This window comes from Pseudogymnoascus destructans (genome assembly GCF_001641265.1).
Source record: "Pseudogymnoascus destructans isolate 20631-21 unplaced genomic scaffold scaffold_4, whole genome shotgun sequence".
NCBI lineage: Eukaryota > Fungi > Ascomycota > Leotiomycetes > Thelebolales > Thelebolaceae > Pseudogymnoascus > Pseudogymnoascus destructans.
Window position 1 is genome coordinate 950,512 of NW_020167523.1, and position 22,676 is coordinate 973,187.

The following is a 22,676-nucleotide window of genomic DNA, read 5'->3' on the forward strand; positions in this document are numbered from 1 at the left end:
ATTGCTGCGTTGTGGAATAGTCTAAGCTATGACCCTTTGGCTCTTTTTCCTAAGACAGTGTGTTGTCTTAGTAAAATCATCCCTTCCTTGGGTGGCTAGATTCTCACATCTGGTGCACCCACCATTACACATTGATCTTGTTACTCCTTGTTTCTGAAAAGTCAGTGAGGTGCTAACCTCTGACTTATCCCTGAGTCAGACTCAACATTTGTTACAACTTGTCTAAACCACTCCACTACATCATACACCTGATTGCTGCGTTGTGGAATAGTCTAAGCTATGACCCTTTGGCTCTTTTCCGTAAGACAGTGTGTTGTCTTAGTAAAATCACCCCTTCCTTGGGTGGCTAGATTCTCACATCTGGTGCACCCACCATTACACTGGGCTAATACTACACATGACATATCTCTATCAACTAGAGGCCTAGGAACATGAACGATAGCTCCAAAAGCTTCTACAACCCTCTATGATTCATTACACGTCATCGCTCCTTAGTTACCCACAAGATTGGTTAAGTTATGACATAATTTGTCTATAGGGGTACTCTGACCTTGGACCTCCTTTCACTTCCTATAGGCTAGGAACCTAAGAGATGGTTCTATGGGATTCTCTTACGTTGACTACAGTTACCAAGCCTGGTTAGTCATGGAAAGTCTTGGAAAATGAGAGAACTACACTCCTTTGGCATAAATAGGATTGCCCATTCCTTAAGAAAGGGCAAGCAGACAATACAGTAAATCGATTATCACATACTTCTATGTCTTTTCCAAGCTTCCAAGCATTGATCTTGTTACTCCTTGTTTCTGAAAAGTTAGTGAGGTGCTAACCTCTGACTTATCCCTGAGTTCTCAAACTCCACATTTGTTACAACTTGTCTAAACCACTCCACTACATCATACACTTGATTGCTGCATTGTCGAATAGTCTAAGCTACGACCCTTTGGCTCTGTTTCCTAAGACAGTGTGTTGTCTTAGTAAAATTATCCCTTCCTTGGGTGGCTAGATTCTCACATCTGGTGCACCCACCATTACAATTTGTTACAACTTGTCTAAACCACTCCACTACATCATACACTTGATTGCTGCGTTGTGGAATAGTCTAAGTTACAACCCTTTGGCTCTGTTTCCTAAGACAGTGTGTTGTCTTAGTAAAATCATCCCCTTCCTTGGGTGGCTAGATTCTCACATCTGGTGCACCCACCATTACAGTTGGCTTCTATAGTTATCATAGAGTAATATTAGTATTTACCTATTTCTAGCATAGGATGTCGTTCAAATTGTTGATTATGGCTAACTACATACGATACACTACTAATTTACTAGGCCAGAAATGGCTCTGTCACAGTGTGACAGTACCATTTCCTATTTGGGCACGTGGGGCCGGAGTGGGCACCTTGGCATTATGTTACTGTCACACTTTTAGCGTGTAACAGTAATTAAGGGCACAAATCTGTCGATCATGAGATTAGCGAGCACTGACAAGCGAATGCCGAGTCTAGTCTTGGCACTCGTCATTCCCTCCCTGTTTGTGTTGACTAGGACGAGGGAGAGAAAAAGGACGGGCAAGAGTAGATGCCACCATATCTTGGTATGATTACTATATTACCTATTTAGGGCTATTTACTCTCTCTATGCTTCAATAATAAACAACTTCTCATACATCTACCTACGATAATCGCATTTATACTAATTACAACTCTACTACCACCCATACCCAGGGTCAGGGTATTCGTCGGCATCAGTGATCGAATATCATTATAATCGGTATCGCATATACTCATCTCGGCCGATCGCAATGGCACAGCAGCAAGCCCACGGCGGTGCCGCCGACGAGTTCTTCCGCGGCGAGCCCGATGGACAACAACAGAACTACCAACAGCAGAATTACCAGCAGCAGCAGCCTTACCAACAGCAGAACTACCAGCAGACGGACTACAACCAGAACGCCGGCAATGACCAGGCGCCGCCATACAACGCGCCGTCGAACCCCAACGAGAAGCAGGAGTTCCACGAGGCCTTCAAGGTCTCGAAGCCAAAGTGGAACGATCTCTGGGCCGCCATCCTCTTCCTCGCGACATGCGCCGGCTTCGTCGTCGTCTCGGGCTTGTCTCTCAATGGATACCAGGTCACCAGCCACGGGAGCACCACGAATAACACCTTCGGACTTAACAAACTCACCATCGTCCTATTGTAAGCTTCCCCTCCCCTCAAAACCAGGCGCGCGCGCAAACTAACACCACCCCCCCCCCCAGCGCCTACGTCCTCGCCGTCGCGTTCGTAATCTCCTTCGCCTACTTCTGGTGCGTGCGCGCCTTCACCAAGCAAATCATCTGGATCACCGGCATCCTGCAAATCGTCTTCGGCATCGGAACCGCCGTTTTCTACCTCTGGGCCAAAGAATACGCCGCCGGCATCGTCTTCCTGGTCTTCACCGTCTTCTACATCATCTGCTTCATCTCCTGGATCCCCCGCATCCCCTTCTCCGTCCTGATGCTTCAGGCCGTCATCGACGTCGCCAAGAACTACGGGCACGTCTTCGTCGTCTCCCTCGTCGGCGGCCTCATCGCCACCGCCTTCGGCGCCTGGTTCACCGTCACCCTCGTAGCCGTGTACGCGCGCTACAACCCCGGCAACGCCGCCTGCAGCACCTACGGCGGCTGCTCCACCGCCAAGGTCATCGGGCTCATCGTCTTCATCACCTTTGCGGGCTACTGGATCACAGAGGTCCTCAAGAATATCATCCATGTGACCATCTCTGGCGTCTACGGCTCCTGGTACTTCTGCTCCCAGAAGCAGTCAGGGTTCCCCAAGGGCGCAACACGCGGCGCGTTCAAGCGCTCTGTCACGTACAGCTTCGGCTCTATCAGCTTCGGGAGCTTGATCGTGGCGATCATCCAGCTCCTTCGCCAGGTGTGCAATGCCGCTAAGCAGAACTCGGCGGCGCAGGGGAATATGGTTGGGCAGATCATGTTCTGTATCCTTGGGTGCCTGATCAGTCTCCTGGACTGGCTTGTGCAGTTCTTCAATGAGTATGCGTTTAGTTACATCGCGCTGTACGGGAAGGCGTATATCCCCGCCGCCAAGTCGACATGGCATATGATGAAGGACCGCGGGATTGACGCGCTTGTTAATGAGTGTCTCATCAACCCTGTCCTCACTATGGGGTCTGTCTTCGTGGCGTACGTGTGCGTATTGATGTCGTACCTGTATCTCCGCTATGGTAACGTTGTGATGGATACGAATTACTACGCAGTTATCATGGCGTACTCGTTCCTTGTCGGTCTGCAGATCTGTAACGTCTTCCTGGTGCCGATTAAGAGTGGTGTTGCTACCCTGTTTGTGGCGATGGCGTTTGATCCGGCGGTGCTGCAGAATGAGTTCCCGGATTTGTATGATAGGATGGTGGGCGTTTATCCGCATGTGCAGCAGGTGGTGCATGCTTAGACGGGAAATTCGTCTTGTTGCACTGAGGGGGTTTTGAGACCTGTGAGAGTAGGGGGGTCATGGAGTGCAAATACGTGGTGCATGAAAGAAGTGGAAAGGAGGGGGGGAACAGCGCTGTTATCTGTTATGTGCTGGGTTAATAGTTCATCGATAAACTATATTTTTTCTTTTCTTTTCTGTTTCTTGGGTTGAAGGATGTGCATGGGGCGCGTGGGGATACCAACGTTTAAGGGAATATACATATTTTTGGGCGCGGGGTTGCGTTCTTGGGGAGGGGTGAATAAGTGTGGGTGGGGAAGGGGGGAAGGGAGGAGGGTGTAATGAGAAAGGGTTGGGTAGCAGATAGCAATGAGAGGATATTATATTATACTCTTTCGAAGAGATATTGTGCTACCACTCGTGGGCGGGGCTGGAAGGGGGGCTGGAGGTTGGTGATTCATAACAACCACCATATTAGGAGCAGCTTGAAGCACAGCTTCTCCTGGGCCAAACAATTCCAGGACCTTCATGGAGCAAATGGAAGGCGGTTCTAGACTTGACGACGAGGGTTGGGGCCGCCATAGCGATGGCAGGTTAGAAACTACAGAGTGACGGATGAGAGACACTGCTGCTGTCACCCCTTTCTTACCTGCTGCCAAAGCCGTCATGGGCGCGGCCAACCACTGAAGATACAATCTCTTGTGTCAACCACTTGCAAATATAGCATAGCAAGGAGCGAAACCCCCGATCATCTCACGAACTCCGCGGCGGATTCCTTGTATACTATGTATGTATTCTCGTCACCGCCCTACTCTTCTCACCGCGCCATGGCATTCTTGTCGCTTGATATATATCCAGCCCATGAGAAGGCACGCGGTGAGATGTGGTATATTCTTTGCAGCGTGTCTGTACACTTCACGCCGAGCCACCGTCCACCTACGTTTCGCGTGGAAGATCATCTGTGTTGAGCACTGCATCGATGGCCCTGCCCTCCGTAAGTAGTAAGAAGCAAGATTGTAAGAATCCATAAGGGCAAGAACCTACAAATTCCGCATGGCTACATCTTTGTCATATGCTTCAGGTGAGGTAGTTCTCGGGCACCTAGTAAAACGGTCCTTTGTTGCTCTCGAGATCTTTTGTAGAAAATGGTGTATCAAGGAGAAGCTCTCTGTGATCTTCGTGCACAACATACTTCTCAGTATGCGGTTTAGGCAACTTGATGGACTGTTTAGAACTCTTGATGTGCAGTTCAGGCTTGGCAATATCTCACGCATCGTTCCCCGGGCACCTAGTAAAATGGTCTCTTCGTTGGATTCTTGGGCTGCATGAGTACTATAATCATGATCAATGCATTTACTACGAAGACGTACGTGACATTCTACCATCCATCCATCCATCATCATCCTCCCCGCCTCGGGAACATACTACAACCCCCCCCTTTTCCACTCATCACCCCCCTAACTATTCAAATACGCCCTCACCGCCCCTCCCAACTTCGTCGCCCCCTCCCCAAGCACCTGCGTCAAGTTCTCCAGATCATCCCCTGCCGTGACCCCAAACTTCCTCACAAAGTCCTTCGCCGCGCTCTCAAGATCGCCATAGTCCTCTTCTCCCCCATCATCCTCCTTGCGCCCGAAATAAGCGTTCGAGGAGATGGAGCTGGCGCCCTCGAAGCCTTGGAGCCGCGCCTTGGCCTCGGTTTGTGCGGCGGGGTCGAAGCTGCCTTTGCCGAAGAACTCGTCGGAGGAGATGCCCTTCTGGGCGCCGAACTTTTGGCGCGCGTAGCGCTCGCTGTCGTCTAGGGCGGGTGGGTTAGTGGGGGTTGATTTGGATACGGTGGGGGTGAGGGGATGCATACCTTCTTCCTTGGCCTTGATAGGACCAACTGAGCCAAAGCCGCCCATCTTCTTGGCAGTTGCAGCAGGCTTCGGGCCGCCGCCAATCTGTCCAAACCCAAGACGGGCCATACCCATACCCAACTTCTCAGCATCGCTACCAGAGCGCTCCCTCGGCGTCGGGTTACCGTATGTGCCACGCCCAGGGGTAACAGGCGACGGGCTCGCAACCTTGGACTCCGCATTCGCCGCCGTCTTCTTCGCCACATCCTCAGCCTCAGGATCATACCCCAGCTTTTCAATCCTCTCCGCCTCCTCCTTCGCCTTCCGCTCCGCAGCATCAAAATCAATCACATCGCCACCACCCAACTTCTTCGCGCCCAACTTCGTTGGCTTTTTGCCACCAAGCACATTAGCCCTGCGCGGGGCGCCGCTGGCAGCCGAGGACTTGCGCAGCGCCGAGGAGTGGACTGCGCGGCTGGCGGGGGCGGGTGCGTCGGAGCTGGCGAGCGGGGAGGGCGAGCGCGCGGGGGTCGCGCCGTCGGCGGTGAGGAAGGGGGAGGGCGTGCGGCCTACTACGGGGGGGGTGGCGGTGCGCGAGCCGGGGGGGTGGGGCGCTTGATCGCGGGCTTGTCCCAGGAGGAGAAGAAGTCGTCGTCGGGTTCGCCGGCGGGGGTGGAGGAGCCGTCGGTTGAGCCACCGCCCATGACGTCGGTGATTACGACTTCCGTGGGGTATCTGCGCGGGAGTGTTAATTTCGATCTATGTGATGTGGTGTTGTGTGAGGCTGGATGGGACGTACTCTATAGCATCCTTTGCGGCCCTCTTCTTGAGCTCCTCCTTGTATTTGATGGCGGCGTTGGAGGTGTACTTTGTCTTGGGGTCCTTGCTGTTCAGCGCGGCAGTTCCGCCGTTGGACTGGAAGAATTTCGTTGCCGACTCGTTACCGCCCACTTTCATGATTCGGAGTTGGTCCCATTGCCATTCTGTTTGTCGTGTGAGCCGCTGTTAGGTCTATAAAGGGGGCGGCGGGGAACATACGGTCAAGGTTCGTAGATCGCACGAACGAGATGTGGACACCGAGGTTACGGTGGTTGGAGGAGCAGTCGAGGCAGAGATAGATGCCCAACGGGACTGATGTCCACGTCGGGTTATTCTGGCCGCAGTCGAAGCATATCTGTAATGGTCACGTCAGGACAAATTCGCATGTGGAGCATTGGGAGGAGACTCACCCTGTTCGCTTGCTTTGTCTTCAATTTCTCAAAAACCTTGAGCGATTGAGACTTGGAGGCTAAGGCGCTCATCTTGCCCGGGCGAGATGGGAATTTGTAGTGTTATAAGATAAGTTGAGCGATGTGGCGTCGTTGTGGTCGTCGCCGCCGCCGGGTCTTTTAATGGCCAAAGTTATTGACACCTGCCCTGAAATCGTATCGGGCGGTGGGGTCAGATCAGGCCGCCGCTTTATGTATCCGGGTGAACGGTCCCCAAATATGAATGCACCGATTACAGCAACGGTAATGGAAATAACGACTTTCAATCACTGGGGACTATAATTATTATATCAGTTACTCAGAAATAAAGCTAAAGAGGCAAATATTGAGAGCTTCAATTGCTAGTATTAATCCTGAGATACATACAGCCCCTCTTCAGCCCCTCTTCGAACTTTTGGGCGGCACCGGCTCTGTTGCCGCCCATATAACTTCAAAGAGGGACTTTTCACTGCTAATAGTTTAATTATTTATGCCTGTAGTAAAGGCTGGTTGAATTTATTCCTTTTGTATCACTTTTCAGTAACTAGCTAGCTATTGAACATTTGAGAATAGCTAAAGCCAATTGTGGACAGTTCACTCGGTTCCCGCCTTGTGAAGGGTCGTGCACGGTCCAACGAGGCGGCGGAAATATCTTGAAGCACAGCCGCATGGGAACCGCGAACCTTACAACGGCTCACCAACCTCAACGCCATGACTTGACGGACTTTGAAAGTAAACAACTAAAAATCGAAGAAGAAATACGTGGAGATGTTATCGGCCGCAAGGTCGCCCACGCTGGCGCACCTCCCAGCGAGCATCAGACCCCTCGTTACTGCACGGCTGTATGCGACGCAAACTGGACTGGGAGCATCGAGTGCACAACCGCAGCTCAAGAGGAAGACAGTAACTCCCTTTAACGACAATGGGAGAGTCCCTTGGGGCATGTTGTCCCCCGCCGAGAAGGTTGCGAGAACGACACAGCAGTCGTTCAATTTTGGGTTTATGATCGTGGGAGCCATCTTGACAGTAAGTCTCCCCCACCTTGTTAGCTTTGACAAGATGCTAATGAGAGATAGGGAGGTGTAGGATATTTTTTGTATACAGAAGTGTTTGCGCTAGACAGCAAGACGAACTGGTTCAACCGCGCCGTGGACAGGGTCAAGGACGACGCCCAAGTGCAGGAGTTACTGGGAGACCCGAAGAAGATCACAGCCTACGGCGAACAGACAAATAATAAATGGGCAGTTTCCAGGCCTATTGCGTAGGCTGTCCTGATCTCAACCTAGGTGGATAGTGCTGACTGTTATTAGCTCGAGTCATCAGAAAGACAAGACTGGGACTGATCACATTATCATGCACTTCAATGTCGAAGGACCATTGAATAAGGGGGTTGTTAGCATGCATGTGACTAAACACCCCTCTGCGGACTCGGAGTTTGAATACAGATATTTGAAGCTGGATGTGAAGGGGCACCCGACTATCTACCTGGAGGGTGGAACAGCGAATGCTGTGGGCAAGGGCAAGACGAAGCTCTTTGGGGTGAGGTGGAGATGATGGGGTATATCAGTGTAAGCTTAAGACTAGCCCAGTGAGTTCTCGCTCGACTATCTGGGGTGTATATACAAAGAGTAGAAGCAAAGCCGTTGTTGCCAGGGCTTTGTTAAATGTAAAATCACAATTAAGCAATTCTTCGTTCGGTGCAAGTTCTATCCAATGAATCTTGAGCAGCTGTAGTTTAAATTGCCCTCTCTTTGGGTGTGTCTACTGTCTTCACTGCCATGTCGTATTGTAAGTCGAGTAAATGCTTATTCTAATTGGTAAATTGTGAAGCTTTTTAATATAACTTATATTGACAATATTTGAAACAACTAAAGTAGACGCAGGATGCAACGAAGGCTCTAGAGACATTGCGAACCTGCCTGTAACATAATATTAAATGGCAAGAAATAAAGAAAATTATATTATCTACTGTTCCATGGGCGATTTTAATATCCATAGGAAGGGTCATAATCAAAGGTACCATGAAGCGGGGATAAATGCAAGCGATACTTGCTTGCCGCGCTAAGATAAATTTGGCGTGGCGATTCGGTCGGTTTACTTTCATGATAAACTATGCCTTGCGACCAACAACAACGTTGAAGCTCTGCACCCCCTTAGCACTCACTTCAAAACCTTCTTTTCAGGCCGGAACAACGTAGACACCAAATACGTACAACTGTTCAGCTGTCTTATGCGAAAGTCTCCGATCTAACAGCCATCCGACGTGCGAAACTCCCCATATTGCCCCGCAGTCATCACCTATGGCGACGGCAAACAGCAATGCGGAACAGGCCTTTGCGCCGGTCCTGAGCGCCGTCAACTCTATGCGTGATGGGACGCGGGAACAGAAGAAGGAGGCTTACGAGTTCCTCGAAAAGTTTCAGAAATCGGTTCGTTTCTCGGCGATGTTCACGCCGCACTGCCCCGCCATGGCTCCAGCTAACAACCCTACGTAGGTCGAGGCCTGGACGATCGCGATAGGAATCCTTCAATCGGATGCAACTCCTGAGGCGAAAGTCTTTGCGGCTACGACCTTGAAGGGAAAGGTATGCCTCGAATAAATATCGAACTGAGGGTTGGTCCTGACATCATAGATAACTTACGACGTCTCACAAATACCCCGCGCTGCGCTCCCCGACCTTCGAACACAGCTGCTGGCATTCCTAAAGCAGTATGCGCCGGGTCCCCGGCCGATCCGAACACAGCTATGCGTTTGCCTGGCCATTCTCGCCATACAAATGACTGAGTGGAAGGATGTTGTTGCGATGGTGGTGTCGACGCTTGGAACCGACGCGGCAAGCCATGCGTGCATGCTCGAATTTCTCAGAGTCTTGCCGGAGGAAGTTACCGAAGGACGGAAAATCACCTTGTCTGTATGTGGAACGAAATCAACTAGCCTGATGGCGTCTGCGCCGACACTACATTTGCAGGACAATACCAGAGTTAGAGTCTAACGCATCAACTAGGAAGAAGAACTCAGCCAGAGAACGCAGGAACTATTGGGAAACAACGCGACCGTGGTTTTACAGCTGCTCATCGACTATTCGCAGTCCTCAGGTAAGGCTCACTCGATATTTGTCTTGTCCCCAAGCTGACTGCTGATATGTAGCTGAGGCATCTACTAACCCACATCTCCTCGAGTGTATCAGCTCCTGGTTACGAGAGATTCCAGTCACAGATGTGGTAAATTCTCCCCTCCTGAACAGCATATTTGGCGCATTGGGCACGGAAGATTCGTTTGACTCCGCCGTTGAATGTCTTTGCACCATTTTCAAGGAAACAAGCGACGTAGACGAGTATATGCAGGCCATTGAAGTGCTATTGCCCAAGGTTATCCTACTGAGGCCTCGCATTGCTGCTGCTGCAGAAGCCGAGGATGCTGAGGTATTTAAGGGAATCACACGCCTCTTTGCAGAGGCTGGAGAAGCTTGGTGTCTTCTGATAGCCAGGCAGCCAGAGCACTTCCGTATCCTCGTGGAGTCAATCCTTGAATGCGCCGCAAGAGACACAGAAAAGGACGCCATCGGCCTTACGTTTAGGTTCTGGTATGAGCTAAAGCAATATCTTGTCCTGGAGAAATATATTCAAGCTCGCATGCAATGCGTGGACGTCTACTCGAAGTTGGTTGATATACTGATCAAGCAACTGGAGTTCCCTACCCCTGACGACCCAAATTCTCTCGACCTCTTTGATGGTGACCGTGAGCAAGAGGAGAAATTCCGCGAGTTCCGTCACGTTATGGGGGACTGCCTGAAGGACTGCTGTGAGGTGATGGGAGTCACTGAGTGCCTGACAAAGGTACTTGAGTGCCTGAAGCTCTGGATGACGAATTATGGAAGCTTGGCTACCCCAGATTCCGTTCCCCACTGGCAAGCACTTGAGGCTCCGTTATTCTCTATGCGTGCGATGGGCAGGATGGTTAACAAGGAGGAAAACATCATCTTACCTCAGATCATGCCAATACTGGTGCAGATTCCAGCTCACGAGAAGCTCCGTTTCGCAGCTATCATGGTCCTCGGAAGGTATACTGAGTGGACATCCAACCACCCGGAATTCCTTGAGCCACAGTTCCAATACATCGTCAAGTCATTCGATGCGGATTCGAAGGAGATCATTCGGGCTGCTGCGATGGCTATGAAGTTCATCTGCACTGACTGCAAGCATCTGCTGAGTGGACAAGTTGTCGAGTTGCAGAAGTTTTATAACTACACCCTAGACGCCTTGCCTCAAATCAGTCAAGAAGAGCTAACGGAGGGTGTTGCGTCGGTCGTGGCTGTCCAGCCACCAAATGATATATATGGGCTCCTGGAGTTATACTGCGACCCTCTTGTTGAGCGGATTATGCGAAACGCCAACGCAGCTAAAGATGAGGATGGCGAGCTTGCTGTTGCCGGTATGAACCGTAACCTATGTTCTTTATTACAATCACTAATATTATTTAGATGCCGTACAACTCCTTAACCCATTCATTCAATGGGTTGTTCCTCGAGTTGATCATGGCCAGCCGGATCCCGCAGTTCAGTATTGCCAAAAGATATTCCCATTGCTGGCACAGATAGTCCAGACATTCATCAAGAGCGCGCCTATATGCGAACGTGTCTGCCGCTGCTGGCGCAACATGTTCATCTCCTACCGCACCGCGATGGAGCCGCTTCTCCCAGTTATGGCAGATAAGCTGGCCCTTGGCTTCTCGGAATCAAAGCAGGGCTGCTTCCTGTGGACTACAGCCGCCATCCTTCGTGAATTCGCCGAGGATAGGGAGCACGTCAGCCCGTCGACTACCGACGCTATCTACACCTTCTTTGAGGCACAATCACGCACCACTCTGCGTATGATGTCTAGCCTCGAGCCTCACGACCTCCCGGATATCATCGAGGACTTCTTCCGCCTGCTCACCGACACCGTCCTCTACTACCCCTATCGTCTCATCCCATCGGAGCTATTTACCCCTATCCTGCAAGCAGCCCTCAGCGCTCTGGCACTAGAGCAGCGCGAGCCCCTTACTGCGACACTGCACTACTTGCGCGATGTGATCGCCTTCGGTGGCCCCAACCCACCTGTCTCGACCGGTCAGCTTAACCCTCCAGAAGTGCAGGCCGCCATGCAAAACATCCTTGCGGCGCACGGCGAGGAACTCGTGAAGCGGGTGATGGCGGGAATGATGATTATATTCCCACGCGACTGTTTCGCTGATGGTAGCGGCGTACTACTGGAGCTTATTGAGCTGATGCCCGAGGCAGCAGTGGGTTGGGTGGCGGTAACTGTGAGGATGCTTCCGGAGGGGACAGTAAGCCCGGAGGAGTCGAAGAGACTGATTGATGGTATTGGAGCGAAGCTTAACGGGGGGCCCGAGGCATTAAGGGGTGTTAGGAGCCTGTTGCAGGACTTCACAAACGCCTATCGCAGGAGATATGTCGCTCCGCGCGATGGACTGGGGAGGTTGGAGGCGACGAGATTTAGGTTCAGCGAATAAATGGGAATGGGGAGGGAAATTGCGAGATGAAAGGCGGGAGGTGAAATGCAACAAGACGAAGGAAGATGGATTGTATGCCGGGAGGTATAGCTGGGTTGCTGTGTGGAAGGCTGCTCTGTGAATCTCTACTTTTTTTGCATCGGGCATAATAGCGTTTTTGGTCGGCATTGAGGGAGAAAGACTCCCTTTGATGGGTAGAGTGGATGTTAAATCCGTATGTGGGAGTGGGAGGGGGTGGTGAGGTTGGTAGATATACGGAGGGATAGGATGGATAGGGAGATGTGATGAAAGGTGGTGGCTAGATGGGGGGATGAGGCTGATGATGTGGAGGCGAGTGGCTTCATCGTGAGATTGGCCTACCATGACGGGTCAGTTAGCTTTCGGAATGAAGAAATCTAACACACCTGTCTATCTAGCCATTGCGAAGAGATAGGAGGGTATGAAGTAATTGCTTAGCTGAGCTGAGTTGGATTCCCAGGATACGCTAAGATGAAGAAAGACAAGCATTGGGAGGACATTTTCTCACAACCATCACTATTTGTTCATAGGAAGCCATCATAAAAACTGCGGAGATATTTACACACTATTGAAGAAATTTCCATAAATCGCGATGATATTTTGAAAATTCATTTTCTCCTAAATGAGACGCTTTGTTTCCCATCGTATGATTCCCATACATGGTCTACTTCCCACCCCCAAGCCCCGACGCTAGTCCATATACAGTCTAAATAATACAACCTCGCGGAGGAACCTCCGGTGCTCAGACGAAGGGGTATTCTCATCGATTTTTGACTGCGACCGTGTAGGTGTCATGAGGTGATTGTCATCTATAGCCTATGGCACTGTTCTAATATGATCGTTGGCTGAAACGGTGGCGTCTCGTACCTGCATGTTGAGATGGGCTGATACCTCTCCAGGTTGGGTATGAGAGGACCTGGGCAAGCAAGAGCAGATCCATCGACAGACCTCCGTAAACCTGTTCTATGTACATGAGATGGAGACGACTGAACGGTGATGATCAAATGATGCATCACTAACAGCCGCGTTTTTTAAATGGAGCATAGGTTGGCCTGTGTCGCCACAATCTATCATAGTCAAGTCAAAACGCCACCGACCGAAACAGGACAAAGCAAGCACTATGGTACGAGGTGAAGACCCTACCAACAGATGGGTATGCTGCGGATGACAACTAGATAGATTGTTAACCGTGTGAGCCACTCTGGAAAGGTTGAGCAAAGTCTTTCTAGTTCAACGGTCGGATGACGACGATGACGACAATGTCCAACGACGGCGATAAACGACGATGATGGGTAAAGACGACGATGTGCAACGGCGATGAACAGCGATGAGATGAACAGCAATGATGAACAGCGATGAGATGAACAGCGATGAGATGAACAGCGATGAGATGAACAGCGATGAGATGAACACCGATCAGATGAACAGTGATGAGATGAACACCGGCGACGATCAACGAAGACGACGTTGAACAACGGGCACGCTGATCGAAGTCGACGATCAACAACGGCAAGTACGAACACTAACGACGATGAGCACCGACGATGAGCACCGACGATGAGCACCAACGATGAGCACCGATGATGAACACGACGATGAACGCCGACGATGAACACTGGCAGTGAACACTGATGATGAGCACTGACACTGACAATGACCATGGACACTGACGATGATGAACAACTACGGCGATGAACGGCAGCGACGATGCACACCGACGAGGATGAACAAGGCCGAGGACTGACACGAGCAAGGATGAACACCAATGAGAATGAGCACCGACGGCAATGAACAAGGACGATGATAAACATCGACCAGGGTGAGCACCGGCGACGATGATTACCAACGACGATGATTACTAACAACGACGGCGAAGAGGCAGGTATTGTGATGGCGTTGGGGGAAGCGAGGTTAAGAATCTATCATATCCAAACGCGCTATCTGACATCTATTCCAAGCCCACTGAGCTCCAGTTTATTGAGCTACTCATCGTCGAAACGCAAGAAACAATCCCCATGACCTCGACAAGATGAATTTCTGGCGACAACACAAGATGACGGCTATACAAGTTAGAGATATATGAAGAGTATAAGTTGCACTTGAGGCGTCTTCCATTCGAGCAACTGTTGTCGATTTATACTTTACCCAAACCTCGATGAAACTCCAGAAAAACCACGCATAAACGACGTTAAGGCCCTCTTAACCTAGACGCCTTCAAACCGCCTATTCTTCAATTCGTGTTCAGCAAATTCCTAATCTGCATCAAATATGGGATACCCCTATCCGACTCGGTCTGCAGCTGCTGCCCTGGTGGCGGCAGTCTAAACCCAAATTCTGGGCTTTGAGCATACCACTCCTCCGCGAAGTTACTATCAAAGTTCTCACGCACACCACGTAATGGTTGGTGATAACTGGGGCGGGTGCAGACGTCAATGAAATCATTGTACGAATGCGCCGTACGCACATTTCCCTGCGACGTTAGGAGATAGTCAAGACTCGGCGGTAGTTTCAGCGAGTAGGCGGCGGCCGACCGCCTGAGTAGCTCCTGCAGCGCCCCAGCGGCTGGGAATCCAATATTTGACTCATGGAGGACCTCAATACCAATCGTTACAGCCTCAGATCCATCTTTAATGGATGGATCGTTGTTGGGCTTTGCTGGGAAGAAGCGGGCGATGAGGTGGCATATATTTAAGACGACGAACATTTGGAGGGCCGGCTGATAACGGCACGTGTAATGCAAACGGTAATGGCGCTCGAGGAGGAGGAGAGCATGTTGTGCGTGGGACCACACGACTTCATCGACGAGCCTGGAGGGAAAGCCTTCCAACTCGAGTAGCGGGCACAAGAGTTGGACAATAGAGTAATCATAAAGGATTCTTCAAATTTTAGTACGGGCTGATCCTTACTAGGGGTTGATTGGTTCTTACAACAATGACAAGACGTGTGGGAGAGCCTGTGTGCTGTTCTCGGCGTCCCCAAGGACAGGCGGCAGCGCCATTCTCCAGGCAACAAATTTACTATATTGCTCCAAAACATGGCGAGCCGTTATGGTATTGGATAGCGGGCTCCATATCATCATGCTGACATCGTTTATGATGCTAATAAGCTTTATCTTCTCTCGATTAGTCGTGGCAAGGAGACTCGGCCAAGCTGGGCACCGGTCTTCTTCGTATCGGTAGAAATGCCACGGCAACTTATCATGGGAAGCTTCCTCATCGTGAGTATTTTCAACATCACGAAACGCTAAGATTGAGGGAAATTGAAAGGTCACTTGTGCCCATTCACTGATCGGATTAGCAGGGTTATTCAAGGAAAAAAAAAAGGCACTAACACGTTTAGACAGCGTATGCCTTGGATGGTCTTCTTGAGTACATATGGCAGCTCATCATTGGAGCTAGCTGAGAGCTCAGCAATGCTTTCGGTGGCAAGCCTGAGATATGACGATGCGCGCAGTCCGAACCCCCTGCCAAGCTCCACCAAGAACATAACCGCTGCGGCTTGTATAGTTGTGATCGACTTATCGTCAGGCTCGAAACCAGCAAGGAATGCATCAGCAAAGTGCACACCGAGCTGGTCAGAGTCTAACTCGCTGTCTTTGGATTGGGTGTGATAACGGCACGCCAGGACGCACATGGCGTTGACGAGCGGAGATGAACAGTGCCTCTGGCTCTGTCCCTTGAACTTGTACGAGTCGACAAAGTGGCCTTCGCTGAAGAGTGTTGATACGGGATGCACCCAGGCGAAGTATAGTTGGAAGAGATGGTCGAACGTGGCCGAGTCGTGGGACACTGTCGTCCACGAAAACCCCGACCCGATTTGGGAGCCAAGTTCATATTCTGAGCCTGTAACGACGGATGAGGGGGATCCAATGGGCGAAACCCCTTCCTGTTCGTCTATCCCCGTGCGACCCAGGCTTTCGGCGATGCTCTCGATGCTCTCGCCATTGCTTAGAGCGCGAAGGATGTTGGGCGCCTTTTCTCTGGACTGCAGCGTCCTAAAGATGCGTTCGCTCAGCCGATTCTTAGTGCGAAGCTCGCGGATCTGTTTCATCAACTCCTCCTTAGCGCGCTTGATATGAACCTCGTAGACGCAAGGTGACGTCTCTGCTCGCGTCGTGCAGCGCGAACAAGGTGTATTCCCATCGCACTACGCACAAGACGTTAGCTTCGGGGACATAACCGAAGTTGAAGTCGAAAGTTGGACTCAGGGCGGGTGGCAAGCAATGGAATGGGTGGCGGAGGTTATACCTTTGCTCTGGCCTTCTTGCAGTTTACACAGGCGTTCCGTGTGATGGATACAGGCACTCGTCGTCGCCTGGAGATCAAGGGACCCGGATCTCGCCCCTTATCGGTTTGGCGCTTAAGGCGACGGTCGGGGCTTGTGGATTCGGGTGTCGACTGGCTGGGGTTACTGGCGGAAGCACTACTGCTATCCGCCACTGACGGCCTGATAGTTCGGAGGGCGACTTTCTCCAAATCTCTGGGCGGCATTGCCTAGATGAGAAGGGGCGCCTCGGATATAGCTATACAGGCGGCAACGTTTACTGCGAGCGGATCGTGGCCGGTAAGAGAGAGAGGATCGCGTCTCGTCGTTGACCGAGGGCTTCATTGCTCAGACGGGCGAGTGTTATAGAAGGGTCTGGGCGTGGCGGATGATATATGTGAGATGCACGACGTTTTAAAAAGGAGACAGCTCAGTACAAGGGTAGGTTATAGCACAACTCTTAATTCTTGCTTCCTCTTTTCAGGGAAATCGAAGCTTCGGTTGAGCTCAAGGGAAGAATAAGGCATCACATCGTCGATTTCCGGCACGGGATTAACATTGCGGCGCACTCTCGGGGAGTCATGACGCACTGTGGGATGTCCCCATTGGTCGCCTCCCATTTATTAGCCACATCTTACTACTACTGATGAAACCTGGCTGGTGTGTTAGGCGCGTATACGAGGCTGGTGAGTGAAGCTCTAGAGTATTTGTCTTGGAATAGTTACGGACGCTGATTGGAGCAACGGACATAAACCGGGCCCTAACGACATCATCGTCGTACGACTTATGGGAACAGTACGAGTCTGTTACCAATTAGTACCCGAGCCATCCTACACATACGAGTGTACTGTGGTACTAACAGTTACCACTATGAACTTGCACACTAACTTACTGTTAAATACTCCGCACATACTCCACTCCACACACGTCCTCACGGCCGTACTTGATGCCAGCCAGAATGACAGGGCTATCGCAGATTCAAGGACACGATCTTCACTGCACGACCAATGTAAAAGCTACACGTTCTTATCTGGGTAATGGTGGTAACCTCTGAGGGCCATACGCTCGAGGGATATAAAGAACTATCTGATCCCGCTAGATCATTCTGTTGGGATTGGGATATATGTGAAATACCATCATTCATGCAGCCGTTCCCTGTGTCAATCCATATATCTACACACTATACCCGGCCTGCTCCAAACAACCCCGCACTCGCCACTTACCTATCTCCATGGCCATCTACCGCCATCTGCCGCCATTTATCGGTATCGTCCGCCATCTACCGCCATCTGCCGCCATTTATCGGCATCGTCCGCCATCTACCCGCCATCTGCCGCCATTTATCGGTATCATCCGCCATCTAGCGCCATCTGCCGCCATATCGGTATCGTCCGCCACCATCCACCACCTACCGCCAATCTATCCCTCAAGTCGAGAGTCCTCTCTTCTCGCTCTCGGAGAAGAAGATGATCATTCTCCATAGTTTCTTCACTAGGACCTCAGCTTCCTCATCGAGGGCCTGGTACACCGTGGTAGTCAGTATGTGCTCCACAGAACAGGGTTTAGGTGGTTGGTAGGGAGAGGTGGGAGTCGACGCAAAGCCGAATACATGGTAAGGTTACAAATAGAGGCGTAAACACAAAACAAATAAGTAAGCTCACCCCTTCAAGCGCCTCGACCAAGCCCGCCGCGCCACCACGTCTCCGCACGTGCTCTTCCACAACTTCCACTATCGTCTGTTCTTGAACCCCGAGGTACTCAACGATCTTACGCTCCACAAATGGTTGCAGCTTCTCCTTGATAGTGCTCTCGTCCATAAACTCCCACTGTACCGTCCAATCCCACAGTCCCTGTCGGTCCGTAGGAATCTCAGCTGCCAAATCCTTGACAGCCTGCTCGCGCTCCTCATCACTAAGGCCAGCGCCTCGGTCAGCTAATGCGTCGTATTTAATCGGGATAAGCTGGCGGCGCTGGGTTTGCGTGGCGTCCTCCTCGTCTTCCAGCAGGCCTTCCACATCTGCAACAGTACGCCGGGTCGTAGTTGCCTTCTGGGCCTTCTGCGCCGCCGCTCCGAGACTCAATTTGAATGGCTGCTGTGCCACTCTAGCCGGCTCGCGCGCTCCTAGCTCCTCAGCCTGTCTGTCCAGGAAGTTATCCGCCAAACCTCTAGCGGTCTCCTTCTCGCTCCTCTCCCTCGCGCTCTCCATGTCCTCATCCGCACGGTCAGCAGCATCCGCCGCCGCCTCCCTAGCCCTAAATGCCGCGCGGTTACGGTTCCACATGCTGCGGTCTGCGTAGTATTCCTCGATTCTCTTGTTGCCTTGCTCGTCGTCGTTCCAATCCCGTAGTCTCTGCGCCATCTTCTCCTTGGCCGCAGTTGCCTTTGCATCATCCCCTTCGTCGCGCTCCTTCTCGCGCTCCACGGCCGCTGTTCGTGATCGCTCACGGTTAAGCCATCTTCGTTCTTGGTCAAGATACTGTTTCTCGAGTTCTGCTGCTCGCTTGGAGGCGCGGCGTTGTTCGAGCTCGGAGTCTGACGCGGAATCGTCATCATCTTCCCGATTAATCCAGACATTTCCCGATGCGGCGCCGTTGGTACCACTACCGTTGACGAAAGAAACACCCTTTTGGTAGTCGCGTGGGATGTTGGAGCCCTTCGGGCCGGAAGGCGCGTTGATGCTCCTGTCTCGCGGACCGAGAGGGATGTTGTTTGCGTCACCTCCAAGTCTGCTAGGTGCTGGGCCCGGTGATGCAAGGCGTGATGGCCGAGACGCAGCGCCGTTGCGAGCGCGCTCAGCTGCTTCCATCTCCTCTTCGCGCTTGAGACGCTCGATGTCCCTGCGGTTGCTACGGTCTCGGAAGGCTGTGATTTCTTTGGCGACGGTTTCACGCATCTCGGCTGGGATGTCGGCGAGCTCATCATCGATGGCGAGGGGGATGTTGACAACTTCTACAGCGTCGCCGGAGTCTTCGTTGTCGTGCATTTTTACATCGCCGTTGGAGTCGTTGGCTTCGACGCGCGCGGTGGGGTTGAATAGGTAGTCTACCGCAGATTTGAGCGCGGCGCGAGCATTGTCAAGACGAGACTGCTCGGCAGCTGGGTCATCGCCTCGGGAGGAGTGCCAGTTCTCGAGATAGTTCAGAGAGTTGTCGTCCACGAATACGAGAAGCTTCTTCTTTGCCGGCTCGTCTTTATCGTCTCCGTCTCCCTTCTTGGCCTTGGAATCTGGTGTTTGCTTCTTGAGTGGGATTTCAATGTCCTTTAGAACTTCGACCGCAGTAGACAAGCTCTCGGCATCCTCGTATTGCGCAAACCCAAATGAACATTCCTTTCCATCTGAATCAATGGCCCTGTCCCAGCGTCGTAGTCGCCCAGCAGAGCTCAGTATACGCTCGATCCCTTCGTTGCCCCCAGCCCCTTCCGTAATGCCTGCCACGAAAATAGTTCGAACAATCTCCTCCTTCGTTGGAGGCGCAAGCGCCATCATGCTGTCTCTGAGCGCCTGACGCTGCTGATGCGGGTCCATACCCCTGTCCGCACCCAATCCCGGTCTGCCACCACCTGCAGACTCACTCCGCCCATCCCTTCCTCCGGGGCCTCCACTGACTGGTGTAGATGGTTTGGCCGGGCCAGTTCCAAGGCGTATAACGGGAGCGGAGAAGTTGATATTCGGCATGACCGTTGGGCCCTGGAAGCTCGCTGGTAATCCGCTTGGTCGGCCGCTTTGCACGGCATTGGCTTGGTTCATTCCTGGAGGTGCGGTGCCGGGCGCAGACATGCCTGGGGCGCCACCTGTTTGGGGTTAGTTTTTGAGGTTCAGTTGGGGCACGCGAGCAACCTACCCATACTGGGAGGAGGTCCCATACCTGGGGGGGCTCCAGCTGCGCCCGGGAAGGCGCCAAAGCTTGGTGGGCGGCCAAAGGGAGGCTCTGGGAATAGGTTAGTTGTGAATATAAAGTGCGCAGGCTGGCGTTGAGGGCCAGGCCAATGGAGGGTAACTTACGCCCATAAGGATTGTACGCCATGAGGCTGTGAACTTGGGTTTGCTACTTTGGTAAGATGTTGTAGATTATTCAAAGGCAAATAAAGAAGCGCCCAGTTAAGTTCAGGTGAGATTGGTTGGTCTCTATATTCGTTGGAGAATATCGCGAGTCGTTGTCGCAAGTTGAGGCTGCCAAAAATCGCGGTTTGGCCAGGTCCCGCACGAGCCACACCACGGATTAACTTTAGCGCGGCTCGGGATCTCAAGATTCAAAAAGTTCGTTGACCTCAAATCACCACCCGCAGTCAAAGGGCTTCCACTCCGTGCGATTGGAAATGCTCAATTCGTATGTCTCAATTGTATTATATAGTGTGAGAGGGTACTGACTTTATGCTAGACCTATGATGGAGCTCCGGAAAGCCGCGGACGCTTTACTGCGCTCCCAAGCGTCTCCGTTGGCGCAGATTCTCGCACCCTCGACATCGACAAGATGGGCGACGTCTTCCATGAGACTCTCACAGCGGGCCTTCTCATCCTCTACTAGACGATACATCGCAGACTCGAACCAAACAAACCCAACCTTAGCGCCTACCAATGCCAACCGTGGCACCCAGAACTCTCCTGACTCCCAGGCCAGCTCCCAGGGCTGGGCCGCCGGTGGACGCAGCAACCGCTCCTCTTCGCGCATCCTCCCCTCGAAATCGTCCGAAAGCGCCGACGCCGATGCATGGGATAGCGGTATTAGCAGCAACAGCGCTGCTCAGGATCTCCTGACAGGCTTCAACGCTGGCCGCAAAGAGCGCGGAGCCAACTCCCCACTCAACAACAGGAAGTCGATAAACCTGGACCGCATGCTGTCCCCTAACGTTAGCGACAGCGATCTTAAGGATGTGATTAGCAACCTGACTGCGTCCGTCACCGCTCCTGTGCCACCGAAGCCCGCGTTGCGGCTGAATGCGAGGACCGGCAGGTCGGTTGTTGTGGCTGGAGGTGTTGATATTGGACGGAGCTTTAATTTGTTGGGGATGAGCTGTTCTAGGAATAGGGTCAGGCAGGACTTCAACCGCCAGAGGTTCCACGAGAGAGGCGGCCTGAAGAGGAAGAGACTAAAGAGAGAGAGGTGGCAGAAGAGGTTCATGGCTGGGTTCAGGGCAACTGTTTCGAGAGTTAAGGAGATGAAGAGGCAGGGCTGGTAGATCCTGTATTTGTATATTATGGAACATGTATTGTAAGTGTGATTTTATGGTTGGCCTACGACAAGGAGTGTCTTGATGTGAAGTTTAAATATCGATAAGTTTTGTATGGTCATCTCGGCCTTGTATAACTACACACTGTCTTACACCTTCCTACTACTACCTGTTTTTGACTCGTCTTTGACCTCTACATATGACATTGAAGATATATAAATGCTCGCGGGTATTTAGACGCTCTGGCCGCGCCTAATCGCGCGTAGGACACTGTCGTCATTTTTGATCGAACCTGTTTTGGTGGACCCTGGGCGGTATAGTTGGCAGATCGCGGAACATTATCCACAGCCTCGCACCCTGGCCAGGAAGTTATACCGTAATCATCCTTACGATTGTACTCTTTAAGGACATAAATTGGCAATGGCTTCTAGCATTGCCCCAGCTCCGGTAATCCCAGGCCGCATAACAGCAGAAGCACTATCCAAGATCTTGTTGGAGCCATCTGAGACCAACAAGGTTGCAGTTATCGATGTGAGGGGTGAAGGTGTGTGCCCATATTCCAGCGACGCCATCTTATCATACGCACTTTTTGGTATTTATGAAGGCAAATATTACAGATCTAACTTTATTTCATAGATCACATCGGCGGTCACATCCTCTCCTCCATCCATGTGCCCTCCAACACCCTCGACCACGCCATTCCCGCCTTAATCCGCAAGCTCGCCGATAAAGAGATAGTCATCTTTCACTGCGCATTAAGCCAGGTTCGAGGCCCAAAAGCAGCGGCTCAGTATATGCGCGAGCAACAGCGCTTGTTGGGACCACAGGGCGCTGGGAGGGGAGATGTTGGGAAGAAGTTGGCGAAGAGCAAGGTCCATAGTGAGGGAACGGAAGGCGAAGCTTCGGATTCTAAGGATGGCGAATGGGTTGATGAAGGGACGGCGGATGAGAAAGACGAAAAGTCAAAACTGAAAGAGCAGAAGGTTTATGTTCTGGATAAGGGGTTCGAGGGATGGCAGGAGATTTACGGAAGGGACAAGAGGTTAACTGAGAATTGGTCTGAGGAGTTATGGCATCCGTGGTAGAATATATTAAGTGGCAAAGGATTCTCTTGCCTTTGCTACAACTTTGAGTAACCAAGAGCATTATTTTACTTACAGTTACTGTAAATATTGGCATATGTGCAGTCACTCACGAGTAGGTTT

At 51.7% G+C, this 22,676-nt stretch overlaps 11 protein-coding genes across 11 annotated transcripts; 6 read left to right on the forward strand and 5 right to left on the reverse strand.

Moving 5' to 3' along the window:
- The first annotated feature begins 1,481 nt into the window (after positions 1–1,481).
- On the forward strand, positions 1,482–3,731 carry PNS1. Its single transcript, XM_024465702.1, has 2 exons — positions 1,482–2,190; positions 2,253–3,731. The coding sequence occupies exons 1-2, from the start codon at positions 1,796–1,798 to the stop codon at positions 3,442–3,444; spliced, it is 1,587 nt and encodes a 528-aa protein (XP_024326853.1). The 5' UTR covers positions 1,482–1,795; the 3' UTR covers positions 3,445–3,731.
- Positions 3,732–4,880: 1,149 nt separating this feature from the next.
- GLO3_1 (glyoxalase) lies at positions 4,881–5,396 on the reverse strand (the record flags this gene model as incomplete). Its single annotated transcript, XM_024465703.1, has 2 exons — positions 4,881–5,221; positions 5,282–5,396. The coding sequence occupies 2 exons, from the start codon at positions 5,394–5,396 to the stop codon at positions 4,881–4,883; spliced, it is 456 nt and encodes a 151-aa protein (XP_024326854.1).
- A 441-nt stretch (positions 5,397–5,837) lies between these two features.
- On the reverse strand, positions 5,838–6,632 carry GLO3_2 (glyoxalase). Its single transcript, XM_024465704.1, has 3 exons — positions 6,491–6,632; positions 6,300–6,435; positions 5,838–6,244 (listed from the first exon to the last, which is right to left on the reverse strand). Exons 1-3 carry the CDS (start codon positions 6,560–6,562, stop codon positions 6,021–6,023), a joined length of 432 nt encoding a protein of 143 aa, XP_024326857.1. The 5' UTR covers positions 6,563–6,632; the 3' UTR covers positions 5,838–6,020.
- Positions 6,633–7,192: 560 nt separating this feature from the next.
- On the forward strand, positions 7,193–8,204 carry TIM21 (mitochondrial import inner membrane translocase subunit tim21). Its single transcript, XM_024465705.1, has 3 exons — positions 7,193–7,534; positions 7,585–7,769; positions 7,819–8,204. The coding sequence occupies exons 1-3, from the start codon at positions 7,277–7,279 to the stop codon at positions 8,060–8,062; spliced, it is 687 nt and encodes a 228-aa protein (XP_024326858.1). The 5' UTR covers positions 7,193–7,276; the 3' UTR covers positions 8,063–8,204.
- A 420-nt stretch (positions 8,205–8,624) lies between these two features.
- MTR10 (Nuclear import receptor) lies at positions 8,625–12,604 on the forward strand. The gene is made up of 6 exons (XM_024465706.1): positions 8,625–8,937; positions 9,004–9,093; positions 9,142–9,420; positions 9,514–9,604; positions 9,657–10,940; positions 10,990–12,604. The coding sequence occupies exons 1-6, from the start codon at positions 8,809–8,811 to the stop codon at positions 12,018–12,020; spliced, it is 2,904 nt and encodes a 967-aa protein (XP_024326544.1). The 5' UTR covers positions 8,625–8,808; the 3' UTR covers positions 12,021–12,604.
- A 779-nt stretch (positions 12,605–13,383) lies between these two features.
- On the forward strand, positions 13,384–13,612 carry VC83_02037 (uncharacterized protein; the record flags this gene model as incomplete). The annotated part of the gene is made up of 2 exons (XM_024465707.1): positions 13,384–13,504; positions 13,575–13,612. 2 exons carry the CDS (start codon positions 13,384–13,386, stop codon positions 13,610–13,612), a joined length of 159 nt encoding a protein of 52 aa, XP_024326545.1.
- Positions 13,613–14,268: 656 nt separating this feature from the next.
- Positions 14,269–15,117, reverse strand: VC83_02038 (uncharacterized protein; the record flags this gene model as incomplete). Its single annotated transcript, XM_024465708.1, has 2 exons — positions 14,269–14,914; positions 14,966–15,117. 2 exons carry the CDS (start codon positions 15,115–15,117, stop codon positions 14,269–14,271), a joined length of 798 nt encoding a protein of 265 aa, XP_024326546.1.
- A 227-nt stretch (positions 15,118–15,344) lies between these two features.
- On the reverse strand, positions 15,345–16,528 carry VC83_02039 (uncharacterized protein; the record flags this gene model as incomplete). The annotated part of the gene is made up of 2 exons (XM_024465709.1): positions 15,345–16,184; positions 16,286–16,528. The coding sequence occupies 2 exons, from the start codon at positions 16,526–16,528 to the stop codon at positions 15,345–15,347; spliced, it is 1,083 nt and encodes a 360-aa protein (XP_024326547.1).
- Positions 16,529–17,535: 1,007 nt separating this feature from the next.
- VC83_02040 (uncharacterized protein) lies at positions 17,536–20,587 on the reverse strand. Its single transcript, XM_024465710.1, has 3 exons — positions 20,306–20,587; positions 20,145–20,231; positions 17,536–20,094 (listed from the first exon to the last, which is right to left on the reverse strand). The coding sequence occupies exons 1-3, from the start codon at positions 20,325–20,327 to the stop codon at positions 17,864–17,866; spliced, it is 2,340 nt and encodes a 779-aa protein (XP_024326677.1). The 5' UTR covers positions 20,328–20,587; the 3' UTR covers positions 17,536–17,863.
- Positions 20,588–21,636, forward strand: VC83_02041 (uncharacterized protein). The gene is made up of 2 exons (XM_024465711.1): positions 20,588–20,630; positions 20,682–21,636. Exons 1-2 carry the CDS (start codon positions 20,620–20,622, stop codon positions 21,478–21,480), a joined length of 810 nt encoding a protein of 269 aa, XP_024326906.1. The 5' UTR covers positions 20,588–20,619; the 3' UTR covers positions 21,481–21,636.
- A 160-nt stretch (positions 21,637–21,796) lies between these two features.
- VC83_02042 (uncharacterized protein) lies at positions 21,797–22,614 on the forward strand. The gene is made up of 2 exons (XM_024465712.1): positions 21,797–22,015; positions 22,108–22,614. Exons 1-2 carry the CDS (start codon positions 21,892–21,894, stop codon positions 22,554–22,556), a joined length of 573 nt encoding a protein of 190 aa, XP_024326905.1. The 5' UTR covers positions 21,797–21,891; the 3' UTR covers positions 22,557–22,614.
- The last annotated feature ends 62 nt before the right edge of the window (positions 22,615–22,676 follow it).

Bases quoted from the DNA above. Each gene is read 5' to 3' on its own strand.
- PNS1 (XM_024465702.1), top strand. From the start codon at position 1,796: ATGGCACAGCAGCAAGCCCACGGCGGTGCCGCCGACGAGTTCTTCCGC. The intron at 2,191-2,252 runs GTAAGCTTCCCC...CCCCCCCCCCAG, and splicing joins AAACTCACCATCGTCCTATT to CGCCTACGTCCTCGCCGTCG.
- MTR10 (XM_024465706.1), top strand. From the start codon at position 8,809: ATGGCGACGGCAAACAGCAATGCGGAACAGGCCTTTGCGCCGGTCCTG. The intron at 9,421-9,513 runs GTATGTGGAACG...CGCATCAACTAG, and splicing joins GACGGAAAATCACCTTGTCT to GAAGAAGAACTCAGCCAGAG. The intron at 9,605-9,656 runs GTAAGGCTCACT...GCTGATATGTAG, and splicing joins CGACTATTCGCAGTCCTCAG to CTGAGGCATCTACTAACCCA.
- GLO3_2 (XM_024465704.1), bottom strand. From the start codon at position 6,562: ATGAGCGCCTTAGCCTCCAAGTCTCAATCGCTCAAGGTTTTTGAGAAA. The intron at 6,436-6,490 runs GTGAGTCTCCTC...TGACCATTACAG, and splicing joins AGACAAAGCAAGCGAACAGG to ATATGCTTCGACTGCGGCCA. The intron at 6,245-6,299 runs GTATGTTCCCCG...CACGACAAACAG, and splicing joins GCGATCTACGAACCTTGACC to AATGGCAATGGGACCAACTC.
- VC83_02042 (XM_024465712.1), top strand. From the start codon at position 21,892: ATGGCTTCTAGCATTGCCCCAGCTCCGGTAATCCCAGGCCGCATAACA. The intron at 22,016-22,107 runs GTGTGTGCCCAT...TTTATTTCATAG, and splicing joins TATCGATGTGAGGGGTGAAG to ATCACATCGGCGGTCACATC.
- VC83_02040 (XM_024465710.1), bottom strand. From the start codon at position 20,327: ATGGCGTACAATCCTTATGGGC. The intron at 20,232-20,305 runs GTAAGTTACCCT...ACCTATTCCCAG, and splicing joins GGCGTACAATCCTTATGGGC to AGCCTCCCTTTGGCCGCCCA. The intron at 20,095-20,144 runs GTAGGTTGCTCG...AACCCCAAACAG, and splicing joins GGGACCTCCTCCCAGTATGG to GTGGCGCCCCAGGCATGTCT.
- TIM21 (XM_024465705.1), top strand. From the start codon at position 7,277: ATGTTATCGGCCGCAAGGTCGCCCACGCTGGCGCACCTCCCAGCGAGC. The intron at 7,535-7,584 runs GTAAGTCTCCCC...AATGAGAGATAG, and splicing joins TCGTGGGAGCCATCTTGACA to GGAGGTGTAGGATATTTTTT. The intron at 7,770-7,818 runs GTAGGCTGTCCT...GACTGTTATTAG, and splicing joins GCAGTTTCCAGGCCTATTGC to CTCGAGTCATCAGAAAGACA.